Genomic DNA, 24,295 nt, shown 5'->3' on the forward strand with positions numbered 1-24,295 from the left:
TTTCTAATCAGGGGAAGGAAATAGAGTAGGTTTAAAAACTGATGAGAGCCAAGAATATGGACTCCTCTTTAAATGCCTACATCTGCCACCACTGCCAACAGCTACGTTCCTTCCACCCCGCTCTGTAGAAGGCCATCTACCCACATCAGCCTGCTCACCTGTCATCTTCCGCAGAGTCAGGCCTTTGGGACAGACTCCTAGGGTGAATCGTAGATTGCATTTCCTTTTGGGCCCTGGTCATAATGCTAAGAACGGAACCCTTAATGTTATGAATGAAATGTTAACAGCCCAGACCAGGCCAGAACCCCCAGTGAGTGAACAGATTAAGAATCTGGATTGTGAAGGACTCGGAGGCCATTCAGTCCATCCCTTGTCTCTATTTCTCATAGATAAGAAGCTCATCTACCCCCCCCCACACACACACACACCAGCCACAGCAATATCATAGCTGCTTCTACCATAGGAAGTCCTTCCTTAAATCTAACTCTTCAATCTGGCACCCTCTACTCTTCCTGCGTTGTGGCTCAGACCTTTGTCCCCAAACAGCTACTGGGTTAGGAGCTTACTCAGTGCCCTGACAAGTCCTACAGGACCTCAACCATCTGGAGAGTGGATGGCACTAAGATGAACAGTGGACACCCAGCTCCTGTGTCCCTTTCCTGGGCTGCAGGCCCTGGGGACGTGCACCTGCAGAGGCTGACCCTCAGCGTCACCACACCAGCATTAAGAGAGGGCTGATGACTCTCGAGGCAATTGGCACCACTTCTGGAAGAAACGGCAACCTCCACGCTGCATAAGCACCCGTTCAGGCCATTCCGCAGGGTGAATGAGAATACAGTTCCCGCCTTGATTTATCTCAACCAGAGGAAGCGGGAGGAATTCATTTCCCTCCAAACGATCTTCTCCATCTCCTAAATATTCAATAATTTCCTAGCCAAGAAATGGATTTCCTCCCTGGCCCTTGCAGATGCTGGCGGTCCGGTGCGACACCTGTGGGTGTTTCTAAGGCGGCAGCTCCACAGCAGCCACAACTTGCCTTGAAAGACCAAGCAACCGGACGGCACCATGGACCCCAGCAAGCCCTGGTCACCCAGGCCTGGCCCAGAGCCACGCTGAGGGCTTTGTCATGCTCCTGGCTCCATGATGGCACCAGGCCAGCTCAGAAGGCAGACCCACCCTTGTCTCATTGCTGGTCTGTCTCCTTGACAGGGTTAGTTAGTCTAACCCTAGATTAGTCTGCAGCAGTTAGTTGCCGTGTCCCCAGGCCAGACTCTGTACTGATGAATGGATGGACATAGAAAGTATGCTGAAGACATGAAATGACCAATGAATGAATGGATGGATGGATGGATGGATGGATGGATGGATGGATGAATGAATGAGAGAATGAATGAATGAATGAGAGAATGGAAGAGGGGATGAAAGTATCTTAAACACTGTTTGTTTGACTCCGCTGGGTGGCCTGAGATTCATTTCTCTCTCTACCTAGTGCCTAATACCTGGGAAGCAAACACAAGGACACAGGGAACAGCAAAGCCAGCTGGGGGTGGGGAAGGACACAGCCCACAAGTCACATCGCTGTCAGGTCACGCCTGACAGAGAGACGGGCAAAGGCAGCCTGAGCTGGTGCCCGAGGCTTCTGGTCAGCTGGGGTGAGAGGAGACTGCTCATTTGCCCACTGAGCCCTGGTCAGTGGCTCTCCTCCTCAGTTGGAATCATGTAGGCAAGAGGGAGGGACAGACAGACCCAGTCCCAGGATGGAGCCTAGAACTGAAGCCCCAGTGCAACCAGCAGCAGGCTGAGAGACATTCCAGACCTGTGGCGGGAGTTGGGAGGGTGTCTCCCAAGCTGGGCAGCTCCTCATTATGCAGAGGGGCCTGAGTGTCAGATAAATAGGGTGGCAGGCCCAGCTCTGCTGTGCTAGGCACCCTTGGGAAGTCTACCACCCCGGCCTGAGCCTCATGGCTCCATTGGAAAGGGACTGCCCAGGAGTTACCAGTTACCAGGCACTAAGTGGTAAAAGCCATATCTTGAGTCCTGTACACAGTAAGTACAGAGGAAGGAGAGCTTGGTTAGGCACAGGGACCAAAAGGGAAAGGTGTGGGAAAAGCAGGGGTGTGGCCAGGAAGAGGAGAACCCATGCTGTCCAGTAAGCTATGGGGCTATCTTTCTGGACAGGCAATGGGGGTGACATGGTAGAGAATCAGACTGCTGGATTCTCTAGGAGCCTGCCTTGGCCTTCTAGAAGCTTCATAAGCCTGCTGAAAGACCCACGGAATCAGTTATCCCTCTGGTGCCTACCTGCCCACAGCTTGGCAGTCAGAGTTGAGCAGCATAGTTGCAGGGAGGTAGGGGATCTAACCCATTAAGTGCAGACCACCTTGGGCCAGGCACATCACTAGAACATTCCTCTTGAGTAAATTTGCTGTGTGACTTTAGGCAAGCTGTATCACCTCTCTGGGCCTCTGTTTCCCCGCTATCTTAGTCAGTGTTCTACTGCAGTGAAGAGACGCCGTGACCAAGGCAACCCTTACATGAAAAAGCATTTAATTGGGCCTTGCTTACAGTTTCAGAGGTTTAGTCCATGATCATCATGGTGGGGGGCATTGTGACATGCAGGCACAAGCTGGGGCAATAACTGAAAGCTACACCCTGATCTGTAAGAAGCACAAGAGTGTAAGAGACTGGCATGGGCTTTCAAAACCTCAAAGCCCACCCCCAGTGACATCCTTTCTCCAAGGACACACCTCCTAATCCTTCTCAAATAATGCCACTCCTGATAACTAAGCTTTCTAATATATGAGCGACCCCCGAGGGGGAGCTATTCTTATTCAAACCACCACACTTACTATATGCCGGGGTCCAGCCTTGTTGCCTAAGGGCTCAGTCAGAGTCAGATTCCTAGGCTGAGCTCATTGGACTATGGGGTCTTAGGTGGAGGCCCCCCAAACCCTTTGGGCCTCACACAGCTGGTGTAATCCAGCTGGCTACAATTGGTGGGAGTGCAATAGGGGTTTATGGCACCCCTAGAGGCCTCGTGTGTCAGGCCCCAGGGAGCCAGCTGCGCAGAAGCCAGGGCCTCATGCGTGACTTGTTTGTCCAGGCATCTGTCTGGTCTGTGGTTCCTTTCATGTTACCAGTTCCTCCTCTGGCCTCCAGGTCCGAGTGAAGCATCCACAGCCACAAAGGCCCCATTTATCAGGCGTGTTTGATGGAATGTTCTTCCTGGAGGAATGGCACTCCAGACGCGCTCCGAGCCAGCAAGAGTCTTTGAAACTTAACAGCGTGTTCTTTAAAGGGACTGCAGAGGCACGCTGCATCCGAAATATGCGGCTTTGAACATGTCAACATTAATGGAGGTCACCGTCGCAGGGGACGCGGGCCTTTCCCAGAAATAAATCAACAGCCCGCGCCTCTGGCTAACGATTCGTTTTGCTTGAATTTCTTCCTAGACCATCCACTGGGGCTGGGGAGGGCTGGGCTTTAGAGGCAGGGATTACCAAGCTTGGAGTTAGTGGGGAGAAGGTCCTGCCTGAAAAGGATCCAGCAGGTCACCTGTCCCAGATGAGAACCTTGACCTGTAGTTGGCTGCCTGCCAGTAGATAAGGTGTGGGGACCAAATGCAAGGGGATGGGGTTTCTGACCTGGAGAGCTACTGGTCTGAGCCACACCTGCTCCTGCTGCTCTGTGTAGACCCATGGCATTTGACCTAAATATACACCACTGAGTTGTGCAGCATTTGTGCTGGGGCCGCTGGTTCTAGTCTCAGCTCTGCTCTTTGCTAGCTCTGCCACCTTAGGCAAGCAGCTTGACCTCTCTGAGCCATGGTTTAGAAACATTTTTCGTTGTTGGTTTGAAAACAAGCCCCCTCCAGAAGGCAGAGCCTCACATTGTCGGGAGAAGGATGACAGTCCCTCCCTCCCCGGCAATGTCCTAACCCATCTGACTTTCTCCCCAGCTCTTCACTGTGTACACCAACCAGGCCCAGAGGGCTTGACCCTGCCCCACACCCGCAGTGGCCTGCCACTCTGGACACAGCCCAGCCGCCCCAGGATGCTCTCTTTCCATCGTTCCTCAGTTACTAATTGTTTCGTCAATAATGATACTCTGTAGGAGATCCGTGATTTATCTGGCTCTGTCCCCACATCCCTGGGTGGCCCTGGGCAGGCCATTCATCCTCACAGGGCCCAGAAGATGGGGGAAGGGACTTCAAAGCATATCCATCCCAGTTGTTCAGTTCAGATATCCACAGTGGAAAAGTCTCAGTAACAACCAGAGCAGCCTGGGGATGACCGGCACCCCACGGCAGACCCGCACCTCCACAGCAGACCCGCACCCCACAGCAAATCCACACCCCATGGAAGACCCTCCACACCCCACAGCAGACCCACACCCCATGGCAGACCCTGTATACCAGATAGCCCCACTGAAGCACAATCCCCTCTCACGTCATCTCTGGTCGGGTAGGTCCCAGGCTCTGGCCAGCAGGACATTAGCCAGTTGAAGCCAGGGGGATCTCTACAGGTGCTTGCTTTGGGGTCAACTTCTTTAAAACAATCCCTCTTGGACAGGACCTTAAACTCTTGGGTGGCAAGGAAGCCAGCTAGGGTGAAAAGCGATAGAGGCCTTGAGAGAGAGCCCCGGTCCAGCCCCAGACCATGGTCTGTACCAATTGTTGGCAGTGAGCATGCCGTAGGGAGACCAGATAAGCCCGCTCGCCTAGCCACCCAGACAACAACCAAGATGGCCAGCGCAGCACACTTGGGATGCTCTGGGCTTGCTCTGTGGCAAGTCTCGGCTTCTGGTTACGACACCCACTAAGCACAGAGGAACCAGAAGTCAACCCACAGAGACAGGCATGGTGGTACATGTCTGCAGTTCCAGCACTTGGGAGGCTGAGGCAGGAGGGCCAGGAGTTCAAGTCCAGCCTGAGTTCCATAATGAGATTACCTCAGCGCGAGCGCGCGCGCACACACACACACACACACACACACACACACACACACACACACACACGTGGACTGGGGATATAGCCCAATGGCTGAGTGCTTGCCAAGCAGGCACAAAAACCTCTGATCCCTCTCCAGTACCACCAAAGCTACACACAAAGGAAGAAAAACAGTGAACCCATCTACGAACACAATGGCAAACACGTGTGGAGGTGTTTTGTTATGCGGCCACAGCTAGCTGAGACAAGTCTCCAGGATGTACCACACCCTCTATAGGAGAATGTCGAATCCACATGACTGTCCTGTAAGAGAGCTGTGTTCCTCAGTGAAAGGAGGAAATGAAGCTGGAAAGGACAAGTGTGGCTGGACTCAGGCATGGAGCAAGTAGAGGGGGTGGTGGGGGGAGGGAGGGATGATGATGATGATGGGGTATACAGAAGGAGAGATCATGCTTAGAGCATTCGAGGCCCTGGGCTCTCTCCCCCCAGCAGCTGTGAGTCAACTCTTCTGGGTGTCTACATCAGTGATGGAGTGCCCTCTTCATACTGTGTGACCAACACCCCCAAATGAGTGTCTTTTGTGCATGAGCCTATCCATGTATATTCACGTGTGTGCAGGTTCACATATGTTCTCATGTATGTACGTGTATGCAGAGGCCAAGGACCTTAAGCATCATTCCTCAGGTTCCACCAACGTATCCTTTTGAGATGCAGTCTCTCCCTTGCCTGGAGCTCTCCGAAAACGCTCATCGAACCCTAAGAATCCACCCATCACCTCCCCCAAGCTGGGATCACAAGCATGCACCGTCACACCCAACTTTTTTTTTTAACCTGGATTCTGGAGTGCAAATCCCAGCCCTCTGCAAGCATGTTACTAACAGCTTTCTCCCCAACTGAGCGGCTTGAGGAATCTAGTTAGTGTGGACCCAAGAATGGTTCTGCTTGGGAGGACAGACTAGGGCTGGGAGTAGCCACTGCCTGTTGAGTAGCAGCCGCAGGGTCTCGCTGAAGAGGCTGGAGGAGAGGATGTTCACAAAACCAGTTTATCCCAACTGGCTTCGGGGAATGCCACGCTTGCTGACAGTTATTTCTCATCCAACCTTACATTTAATGACATACTATTATCTGTCCCTGCATCCCAGTTACAGAAACTGGGTCCGAGGTAGCTGAACTGACCAACTCAAGGCCACAGGAAAAATAAGTGATGGAACCAGAGTCCGAGACCAGGGCTCTTCTACTCCAGTGTCTTTTAACCGCTGAGCCACCTCCGAGGCTGAGCCTGGTTCCAGCCCTGACATTCCAGGTCTCTGGAGGTTCCATGGGCATTGGGAACCTGTTTCTTCCCTTTCTGAAGGTTTCTGCTGATGCAGCGGGAAGCCTCACCCACAAGGATGAAAGCTGCTTTGCTGGGAGAGGCAGCTCTGCTGACAAAAGACTCGGTTCTTTTGGAGTCAGCCATCCCTGAGGGGAGCAGCGAGGAGCCCCCACCTCCCCGAGCCCGCAGACTGGAGCGGGAACCCACAAGCTTGTCTGCAGGAGCAGACTCAAGGCCACAGGAGGGTTAGAGCACAGAGCCACCAGGCTTCTCTGGCAAGCTGATGGTATCTGGTACAGATGGGTACACTGAGACCCAGAGAGGAGCAGAGGCTTGGCCAAGTCTCACAGCCAAGTGGAAGCTTTTACAGAGAGGAAGCCTCAGAAAGGCAGGGATAGGCTCTGGGGCCTGTGTCTTCTTCAAGGAGGCTCAGCAGACTGCAGTGTTGAGGGGGACACAGTCTCTACAAGCTACTTCTAGCACTTAGCTCTTGGCGACAGGAGCTACAAGCAGCTGGTGTAGCTGATGCTGCATTGCTCCAGCCTGATAAGCAGGCCTTGGCTTTGCAGGCTCAGTCTCTGCACAGGTGATTCTTCAATGCGGGGAGGCTCCACAGACAGCCCCAGAGACATCAGTGGAGACAATTGCCACCAACCAAATCTCACCTCTGCCTATGATACCCTGGTGACCTTGAACAGAGCAGGTGACCCTCTCTCAACCTGTTTCTGTCCACCAAGAAAGAACATGGACATGATTAGAGCCGTGTAAAGTATGTTTCTTGGGATTCTGGGATTTCTTACCATCACCCCAGAGACACCTTGGAGGGGAAGGAACAGAAAGTGGTTCTCAGGCTCCAGCTGCCACGAGAATGGCCCTGCTTTGATCTGAGTGATATGCCCAGAGTCCGTGTCAGGTGGCATCGCAACAAAGCTCTGACTGCTTTCAAAGAGTCTGTACCAGAGGAAAGGGGCATCTTCTGGGAGCTGTGGATGAGGTGGGGCTGGGGGAGTCAAGACTGAGGGCTTCTAGCTAGAGATGAGGGATCATGAGCAAGCTGGAGCACAGCCTTGCCCGGCACAGCTCCCCCCAGCCACCCTCTTAACTCTCACTGCCCTCCCCTCAGCCTCTCTCCCCAGCTTTTTCTCTGCAAAACTTCCCAGCAGAGCCTCAAGACTCAAGACAGACAAGCTGGCTGGAGAGCTGAGCAAGAAGCAAGAGCTATGACAAAAGGATTAGTGTGCAGGGACCTGAGGACCTTAAAGCCCAGACAGGGACAGAAGAGGCAACACCCCTGCCCCCCAAGCCCGATTGATTGGTGATAATTTCATCTGAAACAACCAGATGACAGGAGCCACGTCCAGACCACAGCATGAAGAGGATTGGAGGTCTCATCTCTTCTTCTAAGAGAGCCCGGCTGGGCAGTGGTGTGGCACTTGCTCAGCATGTGTGAAGCCCTGGGTTCAAACCCCAGCTCCTCATCAAATAAAAATAAGAAAGAATCCACAAAAGGAATCAGCCTCCCCTCTGTGATAAGGCAGGAGCCCCTGCAGGAGAACCTGTACAATGAAGCCCTTCCTCGGTAGAGGACAATCATTTGGCACCATGCAGACATCATCAGTGGAACATTTGCTAATGGAGCTGGGACTCCTCGGTCAGCAGTGAACACCTCGAACCCTAGGGCTCAGATGGCCTCGGTTCTATTGAACGCTGAGGTGTCATTCTGTGTGGCTGCTTCTTATTCAGGCTTTTATTCCCTGTACAAGGCAATGTATACACAGAAGTGTATGTGTGTACTATGTGTCAGATGGATGGATCAATGGGTACATAGCTGGATACATATGTATATATGTGGATGCATGGGTGCGTGAATGGATGATGAGTAGATCAATGGGTAAGTGAGTAGATGAGTAGATGGATAGATAAGCTAATGGAGGTATACATGGATCAGTCAATCAATTGATCAATCAATGGATATGTGGGTGGGTGAGTAAATGGATGGGTGGGTGGATCAATCTATTAATTAATCAGTGGGTCTGTGGATAGATAATGAATGGATGAATGAGTAGGTGGGTAGATGGAGGAATAGCCGGATGGACTGATTGATGGATTTATGGGTGTATGGATGTGTGGGTGGGTGGATGGATGTGTGGTTTGGTAGGTGGGCAGATGGATAGACGGATAAATGGATTGTGGATGGATGGGTGAGAGATGGATGGATGGAGGAAGGGAAAATTTTCTGTCTGATGCCCAAACCAGAGACAAGGAGGCCATCTCTGACTTTGCCTCAATGCCCCCTACACTCCCCTAGCTAGAGCCCTACCTTCCTCCCCATTAGAGGCCATGTTCATTGACTTGCAGAGCTACTCCAGCCCCTAACTGGCCTTCCAGCCTCCAGCCTCACTCCCTTGCCTAAAACCAAAAAAAAAAAAAAAAAAAAAAAAAAACCCTAACTCTCAGAAACAAAGCAAGTTCACCACCCAAATTGAGGGCATCCTGCCTCAGGGTAGGATCATTTGCAGGCACTGAGAGTCTGATCCCCATCGATTACAGAATCAGCAAGGGGAAGGACCCCAGAATGTGGTCTCCCTCTGACAGCCTGGGGCACTGTGCCCATGGATAAATCAATTGTGGCCCATCGTTGTCTAAACTCCCCACCCCACTCCCACCTTGCAGTCTGCAGCAGGCTCAGTGATGGGGGGATGTGTGCAGGTGATTACCCCTTGGTCACACTCTGACACTTCTATTCCCCCCTCACCCGAGGACACATGAAACCAGAGTCCAGCAGCTTGCCTCATTAAGCAGCCAACACAGGGCCCTGGGAAATGTCTTAATTAGGTGACCATAGGAGCTGGTGTAAACTAATTTGATAAAGATAAGGAAACTCAGCAAGCAGGGCTGCCTGTGTGTACAGAAACAGCTGCCCTGACACGGGAGCTCAGGGACCTAAATCTGGGAGGAGACTGAGGGACTTCAAGCGCTGCCTTCAGCAGGTTGCTAAGAACCTCAGTTTCAAAAGCTGTGAAATGGGTTCTCTGCTGACTCCCTGCTTCCTGGCATAGATTAAATGCCAGGAGCATGCGGTAGCCCACCTCCCAGTGAGGTGCAGGAGGCTTTGTTGGGGTAGGATGCTGGGGGTTAAATCTACAGCTTCGGGTGTGCTGGTCAAGCACTCTGCCGCTGCACTGCATTCCAGCTCTCCTGCCCTTTCTTTTCTTTTTGTTGATTTGTTTGTTTCTTTTTTTCTTTTTCTTGAGACAGGGTCTCACTAAGCTGCCCAGTCTAGACTTGGAATTCTCCTGCCTCAGCTTTCTGAATAGCTAGGAGTGCAGGCTTGTACCACTTTTATCACTAGAGGAAAACAATAAGGTCTCGTCCCACCCACCTACCCAACCCCACCTCCGGCTTCCAACTTTGGGCATCTGTTTCCCCAAACTGCCAATTAACATCTTAATTTTATCCTGGCCTTCAAAGGGCTGAAGAATTTGGTCCGGATCACACAGCCCTTAAACTGGAGGTAGAAGATTGGACTTGGTTCTCATGCCTGTCCACATGCTAAGGAAGGGCAGCTGTGCAGACTGGAGCCTGGGGCCAGGTGAGGAGCCTGGCCTGTGCCTTTAAGGTTTCCTCCTGTGCCAACTGTGTTCACCAGACCTTCAGAAGCTGGGCAGAGTTAAACAGCCCTGGTTCACACTGGACATCCACAAAAGACGAGCAGACCACTGGGTGGGGGTGTGAGGAGATAGACACACACAGCTCAGCCACAGCTGTCGGTGACATGATAACCAAGTCACACCCTTCGCTGACCCTAGTGTCCCCATTTGTAAAAGGGAAAGAATTCCCACTCTCAACACCTTCCCACTCAATCCTCCTCAGAGTCAATGCTCTTAGGTTTTCCAGGACAGCAGGATGGACATTGGGTAGTGTGTGCATGTGCATGTGTGCGTGCCTGAGTGTGTCTATGAAGGACAGTCCCCCAGACCAGAGTTAGCATGTGGTAACCACCACTCAACCAAGATGACAATGCCAGGCTGGGTACCCCATCCCCTTGCTATAAGCCAGAGCAAGGCACCGAGTGTCTAATTAGTAAAATATTCGATAATTGGTGTAATCTGGTGCTATTTCCTTTCTGACAGCCCCTGCCACCATGTCCCATTTCAAGCTTGAGTTACCATTCACATCATGCTGATAATTGTAATACTGAGAAGGAAAAATCAAATCGGAGTCATCGGAAGCTCCCATTAAATTGATTTAGGACACAGAAAGTTAATAGGATTCCCTCTCCTGCTCCTCCTCCCCCGCCCATCTCTGCCTCACAGATTGGCCACATGGAGAGGGCACCAGTGGCCTCTGAGCCCCGAACCCCTCCTCTTGGCCTCCGACCTGCTCCAGCCTGCAAGATGCTCGAGTACCATGCCTCTGGAAGGCCAACGTGAGGGCGTGACAGGAGGCAAGGACAGGCTCCCCTTCAATAGAGCCAGGCACACGTCCTCCCCTCTCCCCTGAGAACTAAGCCTCGGAGACACGCTCAGGTCTGTGTGACATCTAGGAGGCTAGAAGTCAGCTGGCACGAAGCAGATCCCAGCAGTGTAGGTGGCAGAAGCCAACTCCAACCAGCCAGAGGACACACAAACGTCTGGCTCAGGACACCGGGAAAGCCAGAGGGAGAGCTGGCCCAGAGTTCTTCCCGGGATGAACCGAGCCCCTGAGCCCCTGCACCCCAGCCTGAGGGACTCAGGCCAGCTCAGAGGGTGGACTGGGCACACCCGTTTCTTTTTACACTAGCTCAGTTTGGGCCTTTTTGAACCACACACCCAGGAACACATGCAAATAGATGCAAATGAGACCCTGATTTATGCAAAACAGCCTATAAATGCATGTCCCTGGATTTGCCAAAGGAAAAAAGCCGTGTCACCTAATTTAGCAGAAATAACAGGGGTAGAAGACTGTCTGTCCCTGTGTTGGGTTCAGGCCAAGAAAAAGTCACAAAGCCTTCTGGAAGGGAGCTGAGGGACCCCTGGCCACGTTGGCCCTGAACTGAGAGTCCCACAGCCTTGCCAAGAGAGTCCAATCTCACAGGGGTACCTGGTCTCCTTGCAGCTGAACCTCTAGGTTCCCCTTCCCACCAGACAGGGTTCTTTAATTACTTATTTTTTATTTTATGTGTATGAACACTTTGCCTGTGTATATGTCCATTACCATGTGCTTACCTAGTGCCTACAGAGGCCAGAAGAGGGAGTCAGATCCTCTGGAATTGGAATTACTGACAGTTGTGAGTGCTGGGAACCAAACCCAGGTCCTTTGGAATAACAGCCAGTGCTCTTAATCACTGAGACATCCCTCCAGCCTCCCAGACAGGGTCCTTTAAGAGGTGGTTTCTGGACCCCAGACTCCACCCATCTTGCTGGCCCCACCCACATGCGACTCACCATGATAATCATGGCTGCTTACAACAGCCTGAGCATGGTTGCCTTGCCCCAGGCCAAAGCTGAGCAGTTCCGAGAAAGCACTGTCATCACTGTCTTACGGAGGAGGAAACTGAGGCCAGCTGGGACAGAGCACCAGGAGAGAAGCCACAAACCCAGCAGGACAAGGCTCCTGGAACCTTCTCTTTTCTAAGCTATGTCACCTATGAAAGCAGGCTCAGCTCCCAGAAAGCAAGGGCCTGCCCCCACCTCCCCTGCTCCCATCTCTCCTGCCCCCACTTCCCCGGCACTGGGATTATAAGAATATGCCACCAGACTCGGCATTTTTCACATGGGTCCTGGGAATCGAACTCAGGTCCTCAGGCTTGCAAGGCAAGCACTTTACCAAATGAGCTATCCCCCCCCCCCATCCCTTTCAAGTTATACAAAGGGGAGCATCTAGGAGCATGAATACCCTCCAGGCTCCCACTTGTCACAAATTAACTCCATTTATCATGAGACAGACTATGTGGTCAGCACTGCCGAAATCCCCACAGCCTGGAACTAAAAGTTCAGCTAAGGGTCTGCGACCATGCTGAGCTTCCTGTGGGTTTGTGAGCAAGCATCTGTCCTCACGGGGATCCGCTTGCAGCAAATGGAAATGGTGGGGCTTTGTTTCATGACTAAAGGAAAGGGTGACCAGGGAAGGTGCCTTGAGCCTGCAGTTCTGGGGTCTTCCTCCGAGCTGTGACCTTCCCTCTCTGACCTGGGTTTCCTGTGAAGTAGGGTCATGCTGATACCTCTGGGGACATAACACAGTGGGCGGAATGGACTCAGATTGGACTGGCGCACATTTACCTAGCTGCAGAGGCTTATGGGTCATATGGCCAAGGGAGACAGAACCAGAACGAAAGCCCACCGGATGTGAAGCCAAGTGCCCACTCCACACCAAGGTCATCCCCCACTCTTGAGAATACCTGCAGGGCCCTGTGGGATCCCACCCCTGCAGAGGAGGATCTAACTAACTGTCTGCCCTGCTGCTGGCCAGAGACATAAGGACCAGCCCATCACCACTCACTGGGAGAGGTCCAGGGCTTCTGTAGATGGGGAGAGCTGACAGGAGCTAGCTTGGATAATTATATTAATTTCCTCAATTTGCACATTCCTGCTACTTTGCCATTTCCCCGGGAAGTGTAAATGAGGAGTTCGAGCAGCCACGGGCTGATTAGGTCCACACTGCTGGGAAATTTCTGTTGCGTGTCTTATTATCTTGTATCTTCCGCAGCTGAGGGGCTCGTCTCCCCCACTCCAGACTGGAGCCCACAAGGACTAGGGATTTGTCCCCCCTTCAGCCTGAGGGTCTCCCGCTTAGAATGGGAGAATCCTCTGAGGATGCAGAGACGTATCTTCTCCATCAGGCTACAGTCTCCTCCTGGACAGAACCCATACTTTCCCCTGTCAGACCAGAAGCTCCCTCATAGAGCTGGGTGACAGGGTTGTGACTGTCTCCATCAGACAGGGAGCTCCAAAAGACAAGACAGCCCTCCCCTTAGCCGCAGAAACTGGGGCTACCCCAGGTCTGTGGTCACTGCTGGTCCATCGGCTGTGACTGTGATCTTTACAGATCACCCACATTCCCAGTGTCATCCACTAGAACACACAGTCCATTGACATGATTCATGGGTGAGGGGCATGTGCCACCACGCCTTCTAGCTGAGTTCGATCCCTGGGAGGTGGAAGAAGAGACCTGACCCTAAATTTAAATTGTCCTCTGACCTCTACATGGGCTATGACAACATACCCCCAAATTCCACATACACACAGAAGCATACAACATGAATAAAAATATAATAAAACATTTTTTTAAAAAGAAAAACCACTTTTGGGCCGCAGAAGGCCGACTGTGGAGGTTCTGCTATGTCCCCAGGACACTGGAGTCACATCTTTGCTGGAATGTATGTACACTAGGCTAGGGGCAAACTAAAGGCCACATGTTGGCAACAGCAGAGCCATCCCCACCTAGAGGGCCTCAGATGGCACTGGCTCCCAGGAGGATCAGCTGACCTGCTGGAGCCCAGGGTTTGGAAATAAGCCAATGTGAGAGGAAACACAACCTCAGTAGAGTCCCTGCCAGGGTCAGAACTTGTGAGTCAGCCAGTCTGGACCACTAGTCTAGGCATCTAGCACGGTGTTTGGCCTGTGGTTTCCTGCTCCTCTGCCTCCCTTTAGCATCTAAAGATGCGCTGAGACAGTAGGACTCAGAGGACCTGTGAGCACAGCCTCCTTGCCTGCCTGTTCAGATGAGGACATCTGGACGCTCTGGAGGTTGTCCTTTGTCAAAGGCCATACTCAGTGCATGGCAGAGCCAAGATTCAGTCCCAAATCTGAGTAGATCAAAGCTCTGCCCCGCTGAGCCAGCCCAGCTGCCCCCAGGAAGCTTCCTACTATTGGTCATGTTCTTTCACACCACATCCTGCCTCCGGGATGGGGTGTGTTCCCTGAGGACAAGGCCTGCCCTATGACAAGAGAGGCCAGGTGTAGGAAAGTGCTTAGTGTAGTGGGGACAATTTGTTTGAAATCTAAATCCAAGGTGTGTGTGTGTGTGTGTGTGTGTGTGTGTGTGTGTGTGTGTGTGTAAGGGAGAGTGTATAAATGTTTGAATGTTTGAGTGACTGCTTGAGTGTATATGCCTGTGAATAAGAGTGTTCATACATGTCAATGTATGAATCGGTGTGTGTGAGAGTATGTGGGTGTATATGAATGAATGTGTGAGTGAGGGAATGTATGTGTGTCCATGTGAGTGAATGAGCATATGTGGGTGTGCAGATCAGTGGGTAGGTCGGTAGGTGTGTCACACAACAACCTACAAGAAACTACGTTGTGACCACCATCTGTGTCCCTTGTGTCTACATGAGTATGAGCCTATGTGACAATATGTGGAACCTTTGGGTTCACCTGACTCTTAGTGCTGGACAGACCAGTTCAAACACCCTCCATGGCTCCAAGCTTCCCACCCCATTCCATGCACTATGGTTTATGTATGGTTCCTTCCAAGTTGACATGTTGATGGGAGTGAGGTAACAGAACCTTTAAGAGGAGGAGCCCAGTAAGATATAGTTAGATCATGGTGGTGCTACCATTAGGGTTAATGCTGGTCTCACTGGAGTGGGTCAGCTCTCATGGGACTTAGTTTCATTCCTGTAAGAGTGAATTAGTGCTGAGACAGGTACCTCCTGAGCCTTTCTTCTGCATATCCAACCACCTTGCAATGTCACCAGCCACCACATTCTCACTGGAGCTGAGAGGGGAAAACCTCTTTTCTTTACAAAGCACCCAGACTAGTCTGTCGAGACATTGTGGCAAACCTCCTCGCCTCCCTTAGGCTGTCTGTCTCCCCTCCCAGAACTCTGGAGACTGGATCTCTCTTTACCAGACAGCTCAAATCTGCTCCCTGCTGCTGCTCACTGAGCGTGCCTACATGTCCCCAGCCTGACCTCTGAACCTGGAGGATGGCACAACCCTCCCCAAAGGCTTCTGGTTCCACACATTGCCCCCCAGGACCTCCCAACATGGATGGCTGGAAAACCGAAGATGGCCTATGTAGTGGATAGCCATCCCAGCATTGGCCTGGAAGTTCCAACCCCCACTGAGGCTTCGGTAATGGTCACGCCCACAAGGCAGGGCAGAGGAGGAAGCGGAAGACCAAGGAGGGGGAAGAGGTCTCGCGCTTGGTTCCCGGACCCTGGATGCTGGAGGTAGACCGAGCAGAGTTCTCCAGAGAACACCGCTGGACTACATTATACCTTTTCCAGACCCTGCAACCTATCCCTTCATTTGTAAGTTAGCCCACAAAATAAACCTCCCTTTTAACTATGTGGAGTGGCCTTAATAATTTCACCAATAGGCCTAAAACCCTAGTACTTCGGAGGCTGAGGCAGGAGGATTGTAAGTTTGAGGCCAGCCTGGGCTTCATAATGAGACCTGTCTTAATAAATAAATAAACAGATAAATGAGTGGACGAGTGGAAACAGAGCCAACTCAAGACCAACAGGCCATTCTCTGCTAAAACCCCCAGTGATTGCCCTGTCGCCAAGCTCTCACCCACCGTCTTCTGTGCCCCTACTGCCTCCATCGTAGCCACACCCCTAGTCTTCTGCTCTTGCCTGGAATGTTCTAGACCCAGAATGTTCTCCTGCCCCCGGCTTCCTTCTCAGTCTTTGCTCAAACCCACCCGCCCGCCCCATGTGGCCTTCTGCCAACCCTATTCAACACCCTGAGCCTCCTCCCCAGACTGTCTCTGTCTCAGCACTGGCTCTCTGGAGTGCCAACACTAACCAACACTTCCTTACTCTGTCCCTCTGCACTCACAGGCAGAATGGGGGTGACAGGGGTGACCAAGGGGATACAGCATTTGTCTTGCTCACCACACTATCCACAGGTCACTCTGAAGCAAGTCCTAGCACACAACAGTTACTGAGTGAAATTGAACAGCGTGACGGTATCGGAGGCCTGGCTGCCCCTCTGCTGGGACTCAGAGAGGTTAAGGATCTTGCTGGACATCACACAGGAAGGTGGAAGGTCTGTAAAGAGTCTCTCCTGGAGGAGCTGTGTGGTGGATGAGTGTGCCATGACAGACCTGAGTCCTGCCTGACTTGGGGCCTACAGCTTGCTGGGCAAGTTCATTACATCCCATGAATCTCCAATCCTTTGTGTGCAAAATGGGACCAAATAGGGCAGCTGTTAAACACGATGAGGACCCAGAGCACCGGGACCTCCTCTCAGGCACCACTACCACACCCCCAGCTCCCCTCCTCTGTGGTCAGAGGGGCAGAGAGGAGCTGTTGACCCATGAGGCCGGTTCACTGGACTGAAAGTGTTGTGTGACAGCGATACACAGGCCCATTCCATGCCCAGGTCCCCTCCAGATGAGTGAGCTGTAAGACAGACTAGGGCTGTTGGCCACCAGCTCCTTCACAAAAGGGAGACTTCTGCCACAAACTCTTGGGCTGAGGATAAAGGGACAATCGCACACTGCTGTTGCAGGCGATGACAGTGCTCCCCACAGACTCAGCACTGGGGACCCACAGGAAAGAGGTACCCGTCCCAATTTCATAGATGAGGAAACCAAGGGGCATTCTGGGAGCCACACAGCAGGTGCTCGGCAGAGCTGCCCTAGAGTCCAGGCTTGCTCCTTGTCCCAAACAGCTTCTCCTTGCCCATTGTTGTCCCAGCACTGACCAACAGGCTAACATGCCTGAGTGGCGTCCCCATCAAGACACGATATTTGAAAATCAATACAGCAGCAGAAAATGGAATGCTTGCATTTCTTCTGCCCCTTGACAGGTGGACAGTGATGGCTCTTCCTCTGATACAAAATGGGAAACTGAAGACCAGAGATGTCTCCCATCAAAGCCATGGTGTGGGAGTGAGAACCAGACCCTTCCACCTAGTGCCTCCTGGGACTCCAGTGTCCCCTCTGCCCCACCTGGAGACCCACTGGACTCTTGCCCTCCAGCAATGAGTCACCTCCTTATAGCCTGCTCGCTCATCTTCTTCCTCTGCAGCAACCTCACTCAGGGTCTGTCCCCAGAGTGGAGACCACACACTTCCTGTGGGTCACCTCCACGGCCCCACCAACTACCATGGTACCTGGCATGGTAGAAACTCAGGAAATGTAAACGGAGTGAACGGATGAACGACTAGAGAGGGTGAGATCCTTTGGGGCTTTCAGAACTCTGGTGGCTTTTCCCCTGGGTCCTCGGCCCTTCGGAAGACAGTTCTCAGTGCACTTTGTGGGCAGGCCTAGATGAAAGTTCTGCCTCATAGCTCTCAATACCTGGCCTGTCTTCCCTAAGTGTGGAGGGGAAATCCATGGACGTGGACAGACACACAAGCAGATGACGAGGGGAAGATGGAGGAGATACTGCCCTTGCTGGCAGTGGCTTTCAACTTTTTCTTCTCCCTGCAGCAGCTGCTTGAACTCTCAAGAAGGACGGAGCCAGGAGAGGTAAGAGGTCCCTACCACTGGTCCTTTCTGACAGCCTGCCACAGTCCCCCTGGAATTCATCTAGATCTCCAGATTCGGGAGCAGCACCTCCCTGCTCAAAATTGTGGGCCCCAGCTACTGAGGAGTCCAAGGGCCACCCTTTTCTCACTGCCTCATACACTATGACCTCTCCAGAGCGAGGTGACCAGCCTTTCTCCAAGACACTCCAGAAAGTACCCAAGAGCCCTTTCTTTGAGCAAGCGAACCTTTCTCCATGATGAAAATGATGGTCATGTACGTTGTCCAACCTGTTCAATACTCATCCACACAGCAGGGCTCTTCCAGTCACACTTGAAATATGGCTAAGAGATGATAGACCAAATCATTAATATGCAAGTTAAGTGGTTGTGGATAGCTACTGATAACTGCCTAGACAGTGCCTTCCAGAGCGTGTTTCTGAATGGCCTCCAACCCGGCCCTGGCTTCAATCCTTCATGCTGGGGCAGGGCAACCCCTGGTCCCCAACATCCCCTTTCTGACAATAGTTATTCACTGTGTCCCAGCCCCATGACACCCCATAAACCCCACATGGCCCACATATCTCTTGCCTTTTATTCCAGCATTTCCCAGAGACCCATATGTACAGATTGTATTTATACACATATAATATACATCGTATATACGAATTCATCATATATATGTTCACACGCCAGCCCTCATGCTCAGACACTCACACATACGTCCTTCCTGAAGGGGCACAGCCACCTCCGAGCCTCACTCAGCCCCAATAAAAGGTTCTGGGTTTAGCAGGCAGTGGTGAGGTTTTATGTTTTTTGCTTCAAAAACAAAATAAAAAGGCCATATTCTCCAAGTGTGTCCTTCCATACCCCATGATCCTAAAACCCCTCCCCAAAACATTCTGAATTTTTGTTTTCAAAGGTTTCCCTCTGATCTTCAAGGCCTCGGTGGAGAATCCAATCCCATCTTATGGCCTGTGCAGGTCCCTGGGGGAAATCCTGGTGGGCCAAAAAAGGTCCCAGCATGTCTCCAGTAGTCCAGCTGCCCTGTGACCTTCAGATGGACAGGGTAGATAGCTATAGAGCCAAGGGTACCTGCCAGATGAGAAGTGTACTGTCTGCCTCGCTGCACGGGGCCGGCCGCCCACTCAGGCCACCTGGAGCATTGCCAAAGTGTCGGTAACCTTGCCCACCAGAGATAATGGCCACAGAACAGATCTCCTTGCGGTGGGCATCACGGGCACAGGGCCGGCTGCGAACCCAGACATCAGGGTCATCGGCCATTTCATAGATAGAGCCGTCCTCTTCACTATGCTCCAGAGCTGAGCCATCAGTGGGTGCCGGTTCCCGCACGGACAGCACAGGCCCAGGGAGGTGGGCCGTGGAGCGCAGGCGGTATTGAAGCAGGATGCCTTTCTTGCGGCTCAACTCTCGGGCTGTGTGGCTATCAGGTGCAGGCACTGGCTCATGAGCCTGTCCATCTGGCTTGTCCTCCTCAGCCTGAGGCCCCTCAGCCTCTTCCTGATCACTCCGCAGGATGTCAGGGGCCAAGATGCTCATGGCCACAGCCAGGAAAGCCACAGGTCCACAGTGACCATTGAGAGACACCATGCCTTTCCCTGTGAGAACAGAGCAAAGGAGAAGGGCCAAGAGACCAGGTCATTAAGGGAGATAGCCAAGTACTTCTGGAGAACTTTCTGGTGGGTTGGACATTTTCGTCTGCCATCTACGTTGGCATCTCCCCAGAGGCCATAAGATCTGTCTACACCGTGCTTCATGGCATGATTTTACAGAATGAGACCTGTTGTGGTATATTATTTTAACTATGTAAAGATGTGTTACATTTGTTTATGCTGCATTTGTTTAGTTATGAAAAGATGTGATGCTGTTTCATCTTGCCTGCCTAAGGCACCTGATTGGTCCAATAAAAAGCCGAATGGCCAATAGCTAGGCAGAGAAAGGCTAGGAAGGGCTGGTGAGCAGAGAGAATAAATAGGAGAAGTCTAGGCTCAAGAGGAGGAACTAGAGAAGAAGAGAGGAGAGAATGAAGGAGATACCCCAGGCAAGAAGCCAGGCAGCCACCAGCCAGACACCAGCAGTACAGAAGGAAAGAAAAGTAAAAAGCCCAGAGGCCAAAGGTGGATAAAGAGAAACAGGGTAATTTAAGTGAAAAGAGCTAGCCAGAAACGGGCCTAAACTAAAGCTGAGCATTCATAAGAAGTCTCTGTGCCATGTTTTGAGAGCTGGTTGGTGGCCTAAAAGAAAAGGCCTGGTACAGGGGCCATCCTCCATCTCCAGGGTGAAATGGCCATACCAATAACTTCCTCTGAGCTCTACCCAGAAAGCCAAGTCTTATAACAGGCTCTACAGCCCTTCCTTCTGGGCAAGCTCTAGCATCCACAGTGCATCCTGTCTGCATCCTCCCAGGGGAACTGGCACGTAGTGACTCCTTGATCTCTCACCACCATGGCACCCTCTGCCTGGACCATGGCTGTCCTGGACATTACCTGCCTCATACATCCCCATGTCCCACCCAGCCTGGGCGCCTCCTTGCATGCACAAATTGCCCTAGCGAGTGCATCATGCAGACAAGACACCCAGAAATCTGAGGGTCTAGAAGAGGGTAGAGGTCTGGCATGGCTGACTCACGGTTGGCTCTTCCCTCTCATCCCTAGCTTGCCGACCGCTGGAGGAGACTACTGCCTTCCCTGTCAGGGCAGAGGCAAAGGGGACCAGAGCTCCAGTGTCTAAACACCAGGGTTTTCCCTAACCCTGCTTCTGTTCTATTGGGCCTATGGTCACAGGTCAGGACAGACTGGCAGACAGCTGACACGGGCCCATCCCCAGAGCCCACACAGCACCTCTGATACTCTGCTACAGAGAGGCAACAGGGCCCAGCAAGACTCTGCCATTAATCAGGTGCCTCAGCCAACCCTCAGATTCTCCAGCCAGTATGAGAATCTCCACCCAGATCAGAAAAGTAAGACTCAGAAGGTAGGAGGTGGTAGCCTGGGATATTATTTTACTGTGCCCTGGCTAAGGCAAGAGGGACAGAGGGGCCGGACTCGATCACAAATCAGTAGGGACTGCAGATATCTGGGTCCAGTTCCCCTTCCTCCCTGAAGCCAACCCCCAAACCCACCGAGACAGCCCCAGAATCTTACCTGTGATTTTGGGGATGCCCTCCAGCCGGGGCACAGGCAACAGGACAATGACACCCTGGTCAGTGCCTACCCAGAGCAGACCCTGACAAATGAGGAGGCTGGTGACACACAGGTGCTTCTGGCCTGCAGAGAGAAGGGCAACATACACTCGGTTGATCCGGGCAGGGAGCTGTACGGCCCAGATGTCCCCCAAGACAAGTTGGAGGGTGCCGTGGTTAGGACATGGGCACCCAGTCAGACCTCAGTTTCCTCATGTGTAAGTGGACTGCTGTGAGGACACAGCAGAGTAATGCCACAGGACACGGTGACTGGCCAATGTGGGCTGTGTGTCAGGGCTCCATTGCCTAGCACCCAGGAGCAACTGGGTGTCCATTTGAAAGCCACACCCAGCAAGCCAGCCTGCAAGCCAATGAAGAGCAGGTGGGACACTCTGCAATGGGCAGGGATAAAGTAGAAGCTGGCAGCAGTGGCATGTACTAGAAGGGGGCCAGGACAGAGCCTGTGAATAGGACTGCTGCCAGGTTACTCCAGGCAAAGGGTGGATGAGTAGATGGACAGATGGATGAATAGATAATAAGAAGGGTGGATAGGAGGAGTATATTGGGCAGTGGGTAGGTGGATGGATGGATGGATGGATGGATGGATGGATGGATGGATGGATTCACAAATGCATAGATAGGTGGACTGGTAGATGAATGGATAGGTGAATGGGTAGATGAGTGCATGGATAGATGGGCAGGCAGATGGATAGACAGATTGGCAAGTGTATAGATAGATGGACAGATGGATAGATTAAGCAATTAATCAGTAAATGGATGATAGGAGGGATAATGGATGGATGGATGGATGGGCAAATGGTAGATGAATAGGTTGGTACATGGATAGATGTGTGGTCAGATGAGAAAAAGGGTGGGTAGATGAGTGGATGGGTGGATACACACACACAGAGAGAGAGAGAGAGAGAGAGAGAGTTGAGCACAGCTCTAAGACAGTAACACAGACACTGGAGGTGCCTGGAGTAATATTTATAAATACTTAAAGGCCCTAGACTCTAATGTACCAAGATCAGTTCCGTCCCAGATGCAAACCCCCAAAATAATAAGGCCAAGAAGGAGCTGTGGCTATGCTGCCCCCCACATGCCTCGCCTTCCTTTCCATAAGCTCCCGAGACCCCAAGACCAATAGCAGGTGGTACAGAGGCCTCGCATCCTCATCCCAACCATAGCCGACGCTTGACAAATGGAAAGAGGGTGAGAGAGAAACCCAAAGAGACGACAGGGGTGAGAAATGACTTCATCTGCAGGCCTCATTCTGGGGCCCCTCTCTTCTGCCTCAAGGAAAAGAGTGAGACACTTCACAAACAGTCCAAAAGAAAAAATCTAATGGTGGATAAATATTTGATCATAGAGACTTAATACACAGGGCTCAGCTCACCCTGGCCGTCTATCTGGAGATATACAACTTTTAAAAGCTCAGACTCTCGGAGAACATTTTATTAATGACCTGTCTAGTTAAAAGGAGGAGGGAGTTTAGGTTTAAAAAAATGCATTAATACCACTGGGTACTGCAGTGGAAGGGAAGGGTAGGGGAAGGAAACGTGATAAATTTTTTAACACACCCTAAAAAAAAAAAATCCACACTTAGAGGAAGAACAAATTTATTACTAATTATGCAATTATTTCATTTGGTGGCGTGGGGGAGAAGAAATGCTTAAAAGCCTGTTTAAAATATCTCTAATAAAGAATTTAAAAATCCTGTTCAGCTTTTCTTCCTCCAGGGCAAAGTGTGGGGTGGACAGGAAGCCAACCTCTGCCCTCAGATTCCTGCCACCGAGACTGACTCCAGCTCAGCCGGGGGTTGGGAGGCTCTCAGCTCAATGGAGCTGACCAGGGGTGCCCAGGCCTAAAGGAGACCAGGGCTGTGTAGGGCTCCGATGCAGGAAAGGGCTCCCTGTCTGCGCACACACAGCTGGGCCCTCAGGGAAGGTACTGACCCAGAGGCTCAGGGTGGGCAAGGAGACTCTGCAGGAGCTACCTAGCAATAGGCCAGCATGACGGGGCAGGAAATGACGGGGCAGGAAGGTGACAGTGATAACAATATGAAGGTAAGATGATGGTAAGCGTCCCTGTCACGACTGAGGCTTTCTCCCACCAAGAACTGCAGGGTAGCAAGTGGAGATGAGAGAGCTGACCACTGTTTCCAGGCAGAGCAGGGGGTCTAGCAAGAATGTGACTCTGAGCTAGAGATCAGCCAAGCTCTGACTCAGCCCTGTATCCATGGAGAAACTGAGGCTGGGGAGAGGATGTGCCCACCCCCTGACCAGCAGAGTGACAACAGACAGGCCTGTCACACAGCCTCCAGGGTCTCTGCTCACATGACTTGGAAACAATGACACTCACCGGTACCTCCCCTTTAAAAGCTAGGAACACAGTGTTGGGATACAGCCATGGGCCCAACCAGAGCTGGGCTTCTCCATGCCAGTCCCCACCCCCCAAGTAGATCCTCCCACAGACGGGCCTCTGACAGCTGAAGCCACTGCCTCTTCCTTTACTCTTCCCCAACTAGACAAGACTTCCAAGATTTTCAAAACCTCATAAGATTAACCATTTTTTCCATTGTTCCATTATCTTGAAATAATTTAGCTATCAAGATAAATGCCGAAGTAGTTCTATGATACAGAGAATTTTTTATTGTGTTGTATAATAGATGAAACTGGTCCGAATCCCAGTCCTGTCCCGCTCCCCCCCTTTGCCCCCACCTTTCAGGAAATAGACTCAAACTGGAGGAAGGGAGAGGAGAAGGCAGGAAAGAGAAGGACCACAATCAACATGGAGCTTCTGATGCAGGGGAACGGTGCAGAGGGACTGTCCCCACCTCAGCCATGTAAAGCACCTTCCAAGTCATGGGATCTACCCTCAAGACTGCATCCCAACACATGGAGGGACCAGAGTACTCAGTGGCTACACCAGGACTGGACCAAACTCTGAAGTTGGGTGTGTGTGTGAGCTCCCCGCACTTCCCACCATCCAGCAGGACTCTGAGCCACTCCATGACAAGGCATATGACCCTGCTGAGGAGACCTATGTCTGCATCTGCAACTTGTGGGCTTAGAGCACAGTGTGATGCCATCAGCAGAGCCTTGCTTGGCAGGGGACTCTGGCAGACTGGCAGCTCTGAGTAGATAGGCATGGCTGCTGCCTAGCTTGTTAATGGCCACCTGACCCTGGGTGATGCCCCGACTAGCCAGGTGGAAGCGGTAGCCAGAATGATGTCTGGGTCACAGCTGGAAATAGGGATCAGATCTCAGAGGAGGAGAGAGGCCCTCAGACCCCAAGGCGCTGGCCAGTGAGCCTTTCCCCAGTTCAGCTCATACTCACTCCCAGCCTTGCCACAGCCATCTACCAGACCCAGGTAAGTGTTGCTATTTCCCCAGCCCCAGGGCCAGTTCCCCGACTGACAAACC

General features: G+C 52.0%; 1 protein-coding gene across 1 annotated transcript in view; it reads right to left on the minus strand.

Moving 5' to 3' along the window:
- Positions 1 to 18,244: 18,244 nt before the first annotated feature.
- Positions 18,245 to 24,295, minus strand: part of Arhgef10l (Rho guanine nucleotide exchange factor 10 like) — a 129,686-nt gene continuing 123,635 nt past the window's right edge. Inside the window, exons 20-21 of the mRNA XM_036178627.1 lie at positions 20,833 to 20,955; positions 18,245 to 19,287 (exon numbers count right to left, since the gene is read on the minus strand). Of these exons, the coding sequence (XP_036034520.1) occupies positions 18,746 to 19,287; positions 20,833 to 20,955 (665 nt within the window). The 3' untranslated portion in view covers positions 18,245 to 18,745. The remainder of the gene's footprint in view (positions 19,288 to 20,832; positions 20,956 to 24,295) is intronic.

Source organism: Onychomys torridus, chromosome 2, assembly GCF_903995425.1.
Source record: "Onychomys torridus chromosome 2, mOncTor1.1, whole genome shotgun sequence".
NCBI classification, from domain to species: Eukaryota; Metazoa; Chordata; class Mammalia; order Rodentia; family Cricetidae; genus Onychomys; species Onychomys torridus.